Genomic DNA, 14,995 nt, shown 5'->3' with positions numbered 1-14,995 from the left:
TTCTGGGCCATTTTAGGAATATTTAAATCATCAAAATATTATTTTCATGAGTGAAATCGATTATTCAAGAAACAGAAATTATTTTAATCTCTTCATTCTTCATGAGCTACATGTTTTGACCATTGATATTTTTCCTTTTTACACGTTTCTTATTTTTCCTATTCACGTCATGTTTCTGAAGCAACCTCTTACAAAAAATACTTTTTCCAACTTATATTAACAAATTGTAGATATTTTATTTACGCTGTTACAGAATTTAAAAAAAAATACATATTGTAAGACTGAAGATAGGACCTAGAAAGACACAGTAACCCATATAAGACAAAGGAATGAAATATAAGAGGATTTTAAATAGACACCATACAATACTATTAAAATGAAATGATGAAACTATAACGACGTGGTGTTAAAGGGTGTTACATCTTTCTGGCAGTGAGCATGGGACGTTACCTTAATGCTTACTTTATGTTGATGTTCTTGTCTTTAAATGTAAAACTGGAGAGAAGCCAGACGTGGAAAATGGTTCTGTTTTTCCAGCTTTGATACTGGGGTCTGACCCACGAAGACAGGCAGTGAAGGGGTTAAAAGGCGATTCTCCCGGTGTCCAGTTTCACCATTTTTTGGAGATGACGACTCGGAGCAGATGTCGGATTTCTAGGAGAGCAGCAGACAATTTAGTGACACAAAGAAAACTGCACAGCATTTCAGATATTTTCACACCATTTCACTGCTGTGACTGTGGCTTCCTAATACTGTATTTATGCATTAAGTTTCAGGTGGATTGTAATCATTTGGACGTTCTGAAGATGGTGTCATTTAATTTTTTTGCTCTGTTTCATTATAAAATCATCAGATATTCATTGTTGCTTTCACCTGATAGTCCAAAATCTGGACCCTAGCAGGTTTTTTTTTTTCCTAGCACCATTTAGCATAAATGAATGACCCCCTATCACGATATCCGTTTAGTGCAATATTTTAAGTCGCTATATTTTTAAAGTGACTAACCAAAGCCAAAAAATAGTGAAATTGGAAAGGATAACTTGAATACATTTAATAAAACTATGTCAGCGCCTCAAATTTTCTAAAATGAGAAAATTTATTTCAAACCCTTAAATTCCTTCAGGTGAGAAACTTTTTAGCTTGTTGGACCCCGGCTGCGGTACTTAGTTTGGCCAGCGAGTGGCGTCGTTTTCACAGATGGTGAACTACCTCTATTTGGTCTATGACTATGTTGTTAAAAAATATTTCTAAGTGTTGAATTTCTGTGGATTTTTGGTTCTATGGATGACTGTTCAGCGTTTTGCTGACTGTAGGACCGACCGTGACGGAAGACTGCGGGACCTGCATTGGTTCGACCGTCTGGCCCTGCTGCTTAGCGGTTTTGTGATGTCTGACTGGAGGTTTAACTGCGACCCAAGTTAGCTAAACAGCTAATCTTAAAAGTCACGTCATCTGTGTGGACGCGAATTAAAAGTTTCACCGAGTAGCCGGGACAGCCGACTGACTTTGGAACTATATGCGCGTACGAAACTTTACTTTCGTGTCTTTTACGCAGGTTGCGAGTTTCGCTTCGTTTTCCACGCAGCCATTAAAATTTGCGTTGGAGACAGTAGCCAAATGAAGCGTAGTTTGGGCTTATAAATGGCGCTCCCGCAGTCAGTCGTTTGCTGTTGCGGTGCTTTTCACATGAAGATGTGGTAGACACAACGCCGTCGTGGTTCAGCCCGCTGTCTCGGCGGCTCCGGCTTTGGTACTCGTGAGGCCTGCGGGTCGGGCTTCTACCGGGCTTTAGTAGAACCCGACGCCGCTTCCAAAAGGTCGGAAGCCGGTACTTGGCATTCTACCCGCCTGGCCTGCGGACCAAGTGATGGAACGAATGGAAGTAGATCAGTGCGCAGGCGCAGGAGGAGGGGCGCTCCGTCGATCGAACAGCGCCCCCATGATCGCCAGTGTTAGGTTTGTGGCATTAAATGGGTTTTGTTAAAGTCACACAGTTACTCCCAGTTTTCTGTTTATATTTAAAACCTACATAAAATATTTAATATCCGCCAAGTTTATAATTATCAGTTCACACTAAAGTTAATGTAAGCAGTAGTTTCTTTAGGAATTTGGGTGTTTATATTTTTAGTATATGGGGTGAAAAAACCGGCTTGAAGAAAATTGGGAAATATTCATGTTTGTAAATCTCTTAGTGACGGGATTACGGTCTTCAGTCCTGCATCCTCGGCTCGATACAGACGCAGCAGTGTGTCCATCAACCCCAGCTGCCCTTCACAGGTCAGTGAGACTTATGGCTCTTGTCCTTTTGTAGTTTTCATTCATTACTGGACCATCCTTTACTCTTATTTTTTTCCTTTAGTTTGTCCCTCTCTCTCCCTTTTCCCTAATTGGGGACAGGCACGACCAGAAGAGACAGGTGAGAACAAGAGTTTAGACTCTTACAGGTGTTTCTCACTTTGGATGAATGTTTGTGGGGATAGTCTAAAGTATTATCCTCTTCCATCAAGCTTATTTTGGTGACACTCACATTTTTTGTATTTAAAGGCCAATGCAATTGACAGCTGTTTATGTTGGATACAGGAGGAGAGTATGGAAATGGTCCCCAGAGGGAGTCTGCAGAGGTTGAGGTAAAGCACACTTTTATTTTCTGTTCTGCTTTTGCCAATTAAAGACGATGTTTTAACAGTGTGGGAAAATGACTGCCGCAGGTGTGTCAGATGATCCAGTGTCGCAGAGGCATTTCCTTGTTGTGTTGCTGTTGTTGTGCACTCTAAGGTCTGGCATCTGTTTTCTCCTTGTTTCCAGTGCTTCCAGTCTGATCCCAATTCCTCCAGTCAGTCAGTGGCATGACCACACATCAGAGGTGAGCATCTCTCCTTAACAAGCTAGTAATAATTGTAGGCTGACTGAGACTGTCTCTGAGGTAATCCAGATTCCAGTTGGTGTTACTAGAGTGATCCAGCATTTCTCCTTTGTTCCTCTGCAGTGGTTTCACTCACAGGACAGCGGGGTCACGCCCAACTCCTCCCCGAGTCCTACTCGAAGGGTCAGGTAGATAGATCCTTTTTCTGCGGTGCGTGTTGTGGAAGCTTCTGTCTGAATGAGTCTTCTGACACGTGTGTTCACTGCAGACCAACAGTCAGCACAACAGTGAGATGGCCTGTGTTAACGCCACTCAAGAGAAAAGGTAATTCTCTGATGTGAGCAAGTACCCGCTGAAGTTCTGTTAACTACTTTTGAAAATGCCAGAGACCCAAATCACTGAAATTCCAATGATTTCTGAACAGAAATTATGTTTTATTGACTGACCTCTGACCTTCCAGATTCATATTTTCAAGATCTGCACTCTGAAAGGGACCAGTTAATTATCCCATCGTGTTCCTACTGACTATCAGTTAAAATTTGATCGTTTGTATGAAGAAAAAGGGTTTGTTTTCTTTTTAAAATGCGATGTGACCTGCTGGACCTGAGCATTTGGACCTGATAAAAGAAATTTTCTGATGTTTGGCCAGGATTGAATTTGTTTATAACTCTTAAACAATTATGATTATTTCTGAAAATGACTTGAAGGCAGAACCAAAACAACAATTGAATATCACTACTAGGAATTCCAGAAACATTTGGGGTTTAATTACTAACTGTAAATGCTCTATAAAGGGGTGTAAATGTTTCAAACTTCTAGACATTCCACAGTTTTTGTTATTTTAAAGATCATTTTCTTGACTTTCATGCCTCCTCTTGTTTCCCAGGTGGGGTAGAGTCTGATGGACCCCCAAAGAAGCTTTTTGTTGCTGGGGTAATGGATCCTGCCAGTCGCAGCAGCTACACAGTGAAGTAAGAAGAGCCTTGATGTCACACGTGCAGATGTTGGCATCAGGTTGGAGAAGTAACCCGCAGTTGTTTCTCCCATGCAGTGTTTCTCAGACATCGGTGGAATCCCCCTCTGCAGGAAGCAACATTCCAGAGTGCAGTCCTCTCTCTCCTTCTTCTCCATCTTCTTTCACCCAGTTTACTCCCCAGCAGCACCCAGGACACTAAACCCCCTTCAGCCTGAACCCTTGTCACTGTGTGTGATGAGCCGACCAGCGGCTCACCTGCAGCACCATCGACCCAAAATGCACTTTGTTTCTGCCAGTGTTACTCTAGACCTGGATATTTATTCCATTAGAAAGTGTGTCACAGCCAGTGAGGTGGGAGTTTGTCCATGATGACCCCCCCCAAAACATTTACAGAGGATTCAGCATCACACGGCGTAAAGCTGGATTTTTACGTCATTGTGCTGACAACTAAACACCAAACCACGTCGCTGTAGCCTGATGAAGCCAGAAATGTTCTGTGGAGGAAATTAATCAATGGAACGAAGCTCATTCTGACCAGACAGACATCTACTCACAAAGTCCTCCATCACCAAGACAAGACAAGCAAACATTTTAACACCGCTGACAGAAGCAACGTTCAGGCCATCTTCGCCTTTGATAGTAGGTTAGTAGGATTGAATCCAGACTTGTCATATCAGGGTAAAAATATCTGCTCTAGATCACCCTTTTGATCCAAGCTGAAAAAAATCCACTTCAAAGAGAAGAAGGATGATTTCACACCAAAACAAGCAGAGGATAACATTTATTTTTTTATACCTGAAAAACATGAAATTCAATATCTGAATCAAGATTTTATTTTTTCAATTTTCTATTCTGCCATTGTAGCTTTGATGCCCTGTTTTTACATGACCAGGCCTCAGAACTGCTGCCCCCCACCCCCACAGCTTGTTAATAATGTATCTATATGTGAATATTGATCCACGGTCAACCTGCAGTCTGAGTGTAAATATTGAATCTGCAGGAAGCTGCTGGGTTCTGTTTCTAGTTGGCACCGGTCATGTCTGGCCCAACAAACATGAGCAGTGAACACAGCAAACTGAATGAGTTCTGCAGGCATTCCTCTCTAAAGCCTGCAGGGGTGGTGGCTTAAATACAGGCACCCCCATCACACATACATCATTCTCATAGCACTTAAATTAAAGGGATTGTGCGTTATGTGGCGGTTCATGAAGGCTTTGTATTTAATTTAGTGGCTCATCATTTGACCATAGCCCTGGGATTGACCGAAGGACTGGTTCCCTGGGACAGAATCAGGCCTCCTTCTGACATGAAAAGAACCTAAAAAGAAACAAAACAATAATTTTAAAAACACAATATACAGAATTGTTGCCAAATGTCCAAAACAATTCCATTTGTTGACACAAAGGAGATGTTTTTTCTGAGTAAATACAGTATTTAGGATTTAAAGACTTAAGACCTGTTTCTGTTATATCTTATAATTTTAGATAATTACTCCTGCAAAAATGACCCTGACTTTATTGAGCCGCCGAATAGTTTACTTAATAAACCCCCCTGAGAACTTCCACCCATGTGGAGAGGCGATGTTACAGTAACGTGTAAAAATGACTAAGGTTTCAGACGACAGCACAAACTTGACTCAGTAGTTTAACTGCAGCCCAACAAGCTGCTCTTCTTACTGCATTTGCACTTCCTGTCTTGTACAGTTTTCTAAGATCACTCTTCATTGTGCCTCAACATACGTGTCTTCAAAAGGAAACATATCATCGCAGTAGTTTTGCCGCTTTACTTCTGCACCCTGTTTCAGAACAATCATTCCCACTTTGAGTTTGGTTCTCCCTCAATTCAAGCTTTAAATAAGAGAAAATAGAAGGAAGACTGAAAAGAAGCCAAAGCTCTCAGCGGTCCTAATGTTTTAGCGCAGCTCTTTGACAAACAAAAGTTAAAAAATAATCCAAGAATCATCTGAAATCTGTCCAAAGAGGATTCGTTTTGCTTCCAACACACATCCCCGATGCTCACTTGTGTTCATCCATCCAAGTTCATCGTCACTGATTAGCACCATTTCAGTCTTCTAACGTTTAATTTTTCATTTGTGATAATTTGCTGATGACCAGACGGAAATTCATCAGATCATTTAAAATTTTCAACAAACTGATTTTAAAATTTGCTGTTGGAGACACGAAGTCATGACCCGCTTGTGTGTAGCTGGAATTCACAGTGTGCAGATTTTCCACATTCTTTATCAAATCTGTGCAGCCTTTAATTTCCATCAGGTGTTGAAAGCTGTTGTCATGTAACATAAAAATTCTGCCTCCAAAGTATTAATAAAATTAAATACATAACAATACTGTCATTAACAGCTTAGATGACGTCTATGCCAAAAAGTACACAATAAGTGCACAAAATATTTTTGCCAAAATAGGCTGCAATTACAGTTTGACAATGGAAGTGATCAATTATATAAATCAATGATGTAAAACTGAAAAGACAATCTGAAGTTTTCCTCCACTGAAATATAAAAACCTGCAGTCACATCTTGAAGTCCTCTGAAGTTTAGTTTCAAGGAGTTTTCAGTGTTAAAGATGGTTCTAAAAGGAATTTCCTTGGCCTGGAATGCTATCTGATGCTTGCTGAGATGCATACTTCTGGTTTGTTGCATGCCATAATGGAATTTCAGAAGACAAGGTGTTGACAGAATAATCTGAACTTGAATTACACTTTTAAGAGAATGTCTCTGAGGGCAGATCTAATTTCTGTCCTTTTCATTTTGGAAAATTGTTTCAAAGAACTCCCAAGGTCACTGAAAACATCCAGTTCTAACTTTACATTTTTAGGTTTATGTTTCAGCTTTTTTTTCTAAAACTTAAAGCACTTTAATATATTTGTGAAGCAAAAATCTAAATTGATGTACTTTTATTTCTCCTCTCAAACGTGACAAAAAATGTACTGCCATTTTGTATGGAGTCAAAAACAAGCGAATTTCAACTTTTAAAAAGGGCTGCTGGCAATCTGGACAGTTGAAAGGGAGCTGAAGTGCATCTCCAAAAACTTCTTGACAGATTGTCTAAATGAGACACGCAAAGATGTATTTTTATGCAGCTGTAAGATATAAAAGTTCACCCTTCATTCCTCCTGTTGTAAAAATGATTTATTGTGTAAGTTTGTCTAAGAAATACACATACACGTATATTGTATATGAAAATGATCAATAAAAAGATCAGAAACTTGTTTATCAGTTCTTTATTAATATTCACATCTCAATAAGGGCTTTTGGAGAGACAGCAGGAACTACTAGACAGCCTTCATTAAATAACAAATTCAACACTCTTGCTAATTTAATGTTTGCAACCGGACACATTGCCATTGAACCTGAAAGTCACTAAGATGTCCGCCTCCCGGCCATCTTCCCAGGCAGCATCTGTCTCTGATCAATTGATTTAAGATGGAAGAATAAAGACAAACCAACTGTTCTGAGAACATTCTTTTACTTCACATAATGAAAGAGTGTTCGACATCATTCGAAGCGAGAAACTGATATAAGAACCAAAGTTGATCCTGATCCTCAGCAAAGCCTACTCTCATGAAACAATGTTGTTTTAAGCTGATAACGGTTTAAAACACAAATGTACACACTTCTTTTCTTGAAGCAAATTTGAAATGTGTCATTTATATTGTCGCAATTTTTGTATAAAATACACAAGTCACTTCCAACATGTCGCAGCCGAGTCATTCACCAACGTAAAAAAATACCAACATCTTCATACTTTTAGAGTGTTCTTTCGACTGTTCGAATTCTTTTATCCTCCATGCCTAAAACCTAAAAATGCGCTGTGTGAACATCAGCAGATGGGAAACCAAGAAGAGGTGAAAGTGAGCCCTTCAGGGAGGTGAGGCAGCAGGTCAGCGGGAGAGGAGGGGAAGGTCGCTGGAGTTCATGATGAGGCTGGAGTCCAGGTTCAAACTCTCTGAGGAGACAAGACTGATCAAAGAGGAGAAATGTACTGACTGACACTGATGTCAGAATGAACAGATCTCTAAAACTGTTTACAGCATTTACCACACGCTCATTACAGCAGCTGGATAAAATGAATGTGTGTATGATGCACAGGCAACACACTGACCCTGGTCAAAGTTGAGCTTCTTGTTTGACGAGCCATCCCCCAGTCCTTCGATGTCCACCAGGTCGCTGTTAACGTCTGAATCATTCAATGCGCTGAGAGTCACATCTGCAACAGTAGAGGAGTGAGTCGAGCGTGAGTAGCCTTAATGCACTTCCTGTTTTGGTTTCTCACCTGCTGTCTTCTGTTTCTTGATGGGCATGGACATAGAAGGACTGTTCTGCATGCCTGTAGACACAACCACCTGTGAGGTCGGCACAGCAATCATCGCAGGTGTGGCGGGAGTGGGTGCAGGTGGCGTGGCTACGGCAGTCTTCTTGACAGTTTTTTTGGGTGACTCAGATGAAATTGGGACTCTGTTGTCCTCATACAACTTCCTCTTGACTGTGCTCTTAATTTGGGCTCTGCAAAAGAGGACAGGATTGGAACATGCCTTCAGCTAAATAATGGGTTCTCCCACCAGTTAAAACTAAAGACACCACAGATAAAAGCCATCAATACATTTTTATTTTTTTATAAGAACAGTTTTATTTAAAATACCATCCATCATTTGTTAGGATAAGGAGTAGAATTAAGTGAAAATGTTATAGTCTTCAAATGCTTGGGTACAACAAGTCCACCCAAAGGCATGAGAAGACACACCGTACTTCACTCACACAGTGCGTTCTTTGATCACAGTACTGATGTTGTTCAGATCATCACCAAAGCGTCGCACCGCCAGACGGAGCATCTCGATCTCTGTCTCCGTCCACTTTGCCCTTTGGACAAAGACAAAGGCAATGTCACAACTAATAAACCTCATTTCCTACATCATTATCCACAAACTGAAACATTTAACTTAGGCCAGTGGCTCCAGAAGTTGTTACAATCATACAACTTTTATTAACAGAAATTTAGTCTTGCGCCTATTGATCGTGCTAATTTACTGCATATGTGTGGAGAAACCAAAAAGAAGTCACACAGATGCTGTGTGCGTCTCACCCTGCAGGGCTGGAGTCTGACACTGGGTGCAGCTGCATGGTTAACTCTCCTAGTTTGGTGAAAGCAGCTCCAGCCGCTGAGAAGATCTCCCCCACCTGCAGGTAGAGGGTAATTTTTAAGATGGATTACGTATGCAATCAACAGTTTAAACCGATCTAGGGATTTGTATATTTAAAAGCAGAGTTATACTGTATGGGCCGACCAATGGAATCGGGAATGAAAAAGGTGGAGCACTCTTAAGGTAAGGTGTATCACAACTTAGATGATCCTTAAAGTCTAAATATTCTGGGGAGTGCAGACATTTCTGTTAACTGATTTTAATCACTTTTCTATGACAAAAAATATTAAATTTTACTTTTCTGTACACAGAGTGGATCTCACCTTTGCAGAGGCAGACGTCATGCCTGATTTATATGGTTGATTGTTTTATCTCCGTAACTTGTCCTTCGATCAAAACAATAGCACGAACACAACTAGCTCCTAGCTAAACTTGGCTCGGGTGACGCCAGCTAGCTCACTGTAGTTAGCGGGCTTCCATTTATATCTTCCAAATTTATGCAGATGAACACGGTTTGGGAGATTTGTATTCAATAATCAAGCTGTGAATTCGTTTAAATTAACATGATGCATGTTGAGAAAAAAAATATTTCGTTGTCGCTTAACAAAGGTAAACGGGATAAAGGAAATACCGCGGGACTTAGGAAGTTGGACGCCATTGGTCAGATAACTGAAAAAGGCGGGGTCGTTATACTGGATTCTGATTGGACAACGAGGCGAGCTTCCCGATTCTTACCGAGTAAACCCGAGTTATGAGGATCAGCTGACTGTCCCCTCGTCCTTCGATGGAACATTTCTTCATTTAGTCGTATAAAATATAACGATTCCTTTAGACCCAATATTCCAACATGCCGTCGCTGCTGTTCTGTGGGCCAAAGATGGCCGCGTGTGGAATCGTGATCAGCATCTGGGGAGTCATCATGCTGGTAAGAATGGCGGTGAGGGATGCGACTATTTGCTGGATTTTATGCTAGGTTGAAAAATATTCGCCAGGACTTTAATGTTTTAATTGAAAACAAATGTCACGTCCCTTGGTGTTGTTTATTTAGTGACTTATCAAAATTTGGAAAATCTGTATCTGAATTATGTGGAGAAATAGCCAACATGAATGATCTCCTATGGAAACCGAGCGGGCCAAGCTAAATGAGATGATCTAATTCTGAATCAGCACGGTTTACTTTGATGTAAAACATCAACTTTTAATTAAGGGAATTATGCTTCTCTTGCTGCGTGATGTGACCTACTATCAGACTATGGTATACCATTTAATTGATTTAATGTATACGATTAATTGATGAAGTCTAAAGCTCCGTAGAGTAGGTTCATGATGCCATAATCGAGTCATTAAGCGAACCCTATACCATACCAATATAGAATATATGACGTTTTACTGATCAGCATACCGTAAATTTTAGTTTACCATGATTGCACAGATTACTTTATCTGACAGGATAGGTTTTGTTCTGCTGTTGGCTTTAGTCTAATCCAGTTATTCCAATTCCAGTAATTGAAGCACAAACGGTCAACAATAATAAAAACAAAGGCTTAAAATAAAATGCTGTGCAGACTGGTTTTACTGTCCTCAATCAGCAAGAGTCTTAAATTGCCACTGATTAGGATTTAAATTAGATTTGCTAGGTACAAAACAATACATAGCAATGGTGCAATAAAAGAATATATTTTAAATTCATATTCTTATGTATATTGTATTCACCCTCTGTACTATGTACAGGTATACAGGGGCCGAGTATCCATTTACCTGGATTATTGTAAATATACATCCTCTTTGTATATTCCAAATTCTATTCTATTCGATTTTATCTTATTTTTCTCTGCGTGCTCTTGCTGTTGTTGCACTGTAAATTTCCCCGTGTGGGACAATAAAGAACCTCAATCTGAATCTGAATCAATCAATCACTCAATCAATCTTAATTTAAATAGCTTCTGTTACAATCCAAATTGTCTCTAGGCGCCTTACAGAATCTCAAGGCCTGAGAAAACTCCCCTTTAACCGGAGGTCCTTGAGCAGGACCAGGCTCATATAGGGGACCCTCCTGCTGATGGCCGGCTGGGTAGAGAGAGGAGAGTAGAGATGGAGTCAGCCTCCCGTACCTGGACAGGGAGCTGGTTCCACAGCAGGAGGGCCTGATAGCTAAATACTCGGCTCCCCATTCCTTTAGAGACTCTGACGACCACAAGTAAACCAGCATTCTGAGAGCGGAGCGGTTTATCGGGATTTTAAGTTATCACTAGCTCCTCCAGGTAGGATGGAGCTAGGCCTCTGAGGACCTTGTAGGTCAAAGAAAAATTAAAAAAATATTCTAGATTTACTGGGGAGCCAATAAAGACATGCCAGTTCAGGAGTTATGTGATCTCTTTTGTCAATACCTGTCAGAACTCTAGCTGCAGCACTCTGGATCAACTGGGAGCTTCTTAAAGAGTTGTTTGGACACCCTGAAAATAGAGAATTACAATAGTCCAGCCTCGAAGTAACAAATGCATGAACTAACTTTTCAGCATCATGCCGCGTTAGTAGTTTCCTGATCTTTGTGATGTTTCTCAGGTGGAAAAAAAGGCACTTCTAGAGACTATTTTAATGTGTGAGTTGAAGGACAGATTTTGAAAAAGTTACTCCTAGATTCCTCACAGAGAGACTAGATGTTAATGAGATACCATCTAGAGTGATCATGTGATCTAATCTATCCCTGAGAGGTTCAGGACCAAACACCATGACCTCACTTTTTCCTGAGTTAAGGAGAAGGAAATTTGAGGACATCCAAGAATCTGTCTTTAAGCCAGGTCTGAAGCTTCACTAACTTCTGTCTCCTCTGGTTTCATGGATAAATATAGCTGTGTCATCAGCATAACAATGAAAATTTATTCCATGCTGTCGAATAATGTTTCATAAGAGAAGCATGTACAAGGTGAAAAGGATTGGTCCAAGTACAGAACCTTGTGGAACTCCATGGCTAACCCTACTGTATGAAGAGGGGATGCCATGGACATGAGCAAACTGGTATCTATCTGATAAATACGATTTAAACCAGTCTAGTGCTGTCCCTTTAATCCCAATCACATCCTCCAGTCTATGTAACAGGATGATCAACTGTATCAAAAGCAGCACTGAGGTCCAGCAGAACCAGCATAGAAACCAGATCCATCTGATCTGAAGCTCTAAGAACATCATTAGTAACTTTAATAAGTGCTGTTTCTGTGCTGTGGTGAGCTCTAAAGCCTGACTGAAACATTTCAAACAAGCCGTTCCTTTGCTAGTACTCCAGTAACTGAGTCACCACCTTCTCAAGATTTTTAGAGATAAAAAAAGAACGGTTGGATATTGGCCTATAATTTGCTTACACATCAGGATCCAGTGATGGTTTTTTAAGCAACAGTTTAATCTCTGCCACCTTTAACACCAGTTTTATCCATCAGGCTGTGAGACTGCTGAACTCTCTATCCTCAGCCCCAGCCAGCAGAACCAAAGGACTGTCAGGAGTCAAATTTCTGTACACTAACTACCAGATGACTACCTCTGAATCATGCAAAATGCACACACCAGCTGCAACTATTACTATTATCATTGTTATTACTATTATATTGTTACCATTACTGCTGCTATAAGTATGATTACTACCACTGACTGCCTTGCACTACAAAAACCCCTTACCAATACTTAGAACTGGAGCTGTTCCCTCCTAGTATCATCTTCCTAAAATGTACACTGTTGAAACACCTCGAATGTTACACTCATATTTGTCTTATATCTTCTCTTTAGTACCTGTAAGGCCATAAGCCTTAAGCAACTTGCACTTTATTTTATTTATCACTTAGGACTAGACTAGGACATGTTCATGCTCTTGTTTGTTGTGTCTGTGCACTTTAATGTTTATCCTGTCCCGCTCTGTCTTGATACTTGTCTATGCATGGGACAGTGGGAAACGTAATTTCGATTCCTTTGTCTGTCATGGACATGTGAAGAAATTGACAAATAAACCTGACTTGACTTGACCTTGTAGGACCGGGGTACATAACCTGTCACTAAAGAACAATTGAGCTGGTCCAGGATAGAGCTGCCTTTAATTGGTAAAACACCCATCAACAGGTGTGTTGGGATAGGATCAAAAAGACATGTGGTGGACTTGGATTTCTGAATTAGCAAAGACGCCTCAGAAAAATATATAGGGGTGAAGGAGTTTAAGGGCTCGTTGGAGACCCTGTATGTTCCACCAGTCAGCACAACTGGTGATGGTCCAGTTGTTGGGATGGCCTGGTTAGCTTTCTCTCTGATAGTTAGAACTTTATCAGTGAAGAAGCTCATGAAGTCTTCACCACTAAGGGAAGAAGGGATACGTGGATCTAAAACACTCTTGGTTAATTTGGCCAGTGCTAAAAAGAAATCTGGGGTTATTCTGGTTTTCTTCAATTAAAGAAGAAAAATAAGCTGTTCTAGCCATTCGGAGGGCCTTTTTTTTATAAACTAATAGACAGTCTTTCCAGGTTAAATGGTAGCTATCTATTTTACAAGAATACTGCTTCCTTTCTTGTCTTTGCACTTACTGCTTGAGGGCCTTAAGGTGTGAATTACACCAGGAAGCACACCTCCTCTGATATACTATTTTCTTCATTCTCGGGTGGTGGATTTGCTTAATTGCATTAGTGGTTTTGCCAAAATAAACTGGTCCTGGAGCTAGCAGGAAAATTCTGAAATACAGCCAAACCTCTTCTGGGTCGATGCTGCTCCACACTCGGGCCATAGTGATCGATAACATTTTACCACAGAATCGCTGGTCCCTGAGTATATTTGGCTCCAGAAGCAGAGAAGCAGGCAGATGGGCAGACGTTCTGCTTCAAAGTTGTTGACTTGTTGGAAAAGCTGTGATTTCCTGTGTGGTATAAAACTGGTGTTAGGGCTGTTTCAACGAATGCGTCCTTCCGGCTCTCTGCTCTGATGTTACTGATGCTCACATTGAACTATTCTTATGCATTGTTCCAGGCAATGTTGGGGATTTTCTTCAGTGCTAAGTCAGCCGTTCTGATCGAGGATGTCCCATTTACTGAAGAGGACATTCGTAATGAGTGAGTTTTTAAATTGTGTACTTCAAACACTTGATACTCCTCTGATTTCAGTGTGTTCCTTTGATTATAATTGGTTCATCTGGAGCCCAGGTAAATATGCAGAAGCAAGTCTTATTAACCTGCCAGGACCCTTCAATCAGTCAGCTATCACACTTTACAACAACCTCTTTAGGGCCCAAACTGCTGTATAAAAACCAATTAATAAAATGGGCATTGAGATGTAACAGGAACTCTTTTGTGTTCTCCCTGCAGTAAGACCCCCCCTCAGAACATCTACAATCTCTACAACCAGGTCGGCATCAACTGCTTTATTGCTGCTGCCATTTATGTGGTAGTGGGCGCCGTGTCACTCTGCCAGGTGCGTCTCAACAAACGGCAGGAGTACATGGTGACATAAAGAAATGCAGCCAGGACCTGACCTCTGACCGCAACCCCCGATGATCAGACCTCAGCAGCAAGATCATCTTCATCTTTACTGAAGTCTTTTGCAGCTTAATTTGGGGCAGCATTGTTGGTTAGGCAGTAAGAATAAATCCTAATTATTTATTTTCTACTTTGATCTGTGTAGTGCTGTTGTTTGAAATGTTGCATCATTCTGTGAAATTGACCAAATGTTAATTGCCTGGATTCCTGTCGATGTTTGCTGTGGATGAAGGCACATCAACTCAAGTGTTGTGTGCGTCTGATCTAAATGCATAGTACGATATGACCCTTGAAATCAACCCCATTCTTAAAATTGTGTGACATCATGTCAACTGGATCCTAGTAAAATGTCTTTTTTGTGGGTTGGATATGCTGGATTATCATCTACAATAAAGTGTGTGTAGACATTTTTCGTCTGGCTTTGCTTTGCATGGTTTGCTCATAGTGTGATGATGGTTGTTGCATAAACACCTGGTGATGCTCATTTAATGTGGAAGCTAG

At 40.7% G+C, this 14,995-nt stretch overlaps 3 protein-coding genes and 1 long non-coding RNA gene across 4 annotated transcripts; 2 read left to right on the top strand and 2 right to left on the bottom strand.

Moving 5' to 3' along the window:
• Positions 1 to 1,164: 1,164 nt before the first annotated feature.
• On the top strand, positions 1,165 to 7,067 carry LOC130537645 (P2R1A-PPP2R2A-interacting phosphatase regulator 1). Its single transcript, XM_057054584.1, has 9 exons — positions 1,165 to 1,956; positions 2,193 to 2,277; positions 2,360 to 2,416; positions 2,581 to 2,627; positions 2,806 to 2,863; positions 2,987 to 3,051; positions 3,132 to 3,187; positions 3,750 to 3,834; positions 3,915 to 7,067. The coding sequence occupies exons 1-9, from the start codon at positions 1,868 to 1,870 to the stop codon at positions 4,036 to 4,038; spliced, it is 666 nt and encodes a 221-aa protein (XP_056910564.1). The 5' UTR covers positions 1,165 to 1,867; the 3' UTR covers positions 4,039 to 7,067.
• A 240-nt stretch (positions 7,068 to 7,307) lies between these two features.
• On the bottom strand, positions 7,308 to 9,637 carry LOC130537648 (chromatin complexes subunit BAP18-like). Its single transcript, XM_057054589.1, has 6 exons — positions 9,320 to 9,637; positions 8,939 to 9,033; positions 8,614 to 8,715; positions 8,132 to 8,361; positions 7,961 to 8,065; positions 7,308 to 7,804 (listed from the first exon to the last, which is right to left on the bottom strand). The coding sequence occupies exons 1-6, from the start codon at positions 9,338 to 9,340 to the stop codon at positions 7,740 to 7,742; spliced, it is 618 nt and encodes a 205-aa protein (XP_056910569.1). The 5' UTR covers positions 9,341 to 9,637; the 3' UTR covers positions 7,308 to 7,739.
• A 77-nt stretch (positions 9,638 to 9,714) lies between these two features.
• On the top strand, positions 9,715 to 14,903 carry rnasekb (ribonuclease, RNase K b). Its single transcript, XM_057054591.1, has 3 exons — positions 9,715 to 9,921; positions 13,989 to 14,071; positions 14,324 to 14,903. The coding sequence occupies exons 1-3, from the start codon at positions 9,844 to 9,846 to the stop codon at positions 14,466 to 14,468; spliced, it is 306 nt and encodes a 101-aa protein (XP_056910571.1). The 5' UTR covers positions 9,715 to 9,843; the 3' UTR covers positions 14,469 to 14,903.
• On the bottom strand, positions 13,051 to 14,326 carry LOC130537652 (uncharacterized). Its single transcript, XR_008953671.1, has 2 exons — positions 13,961 to 14,326; positions 13,051 to 13,878 (listed from the first exon to the last, which is right to left on the bottom strand). It is a non-coding gene; the product is annotated as an uncharacterized LOC130537652 (long non-coding RNA).
• Positions 14,904 to 14,995: the final 92 nt, after the last annotated feature.

Source organism: Takifugu flavidus, chromosome 14 (genome assembly GCF_003711565.1).
Source record: "Takifugu flavidus isolate HTHZ2018 chromosome 14, ASM371156v2, whole genome shotgun sequence".
Lineage (NCBI taxonomy): Eukaryota > Metazoa > Chordata > Actinopteri > Tetraodontiformes > Tetraodontidae > Takifugu > Takifugu flavidus.
This window is presented reverse-complemented; position numbering and strand designations above follow the sequence as displayed.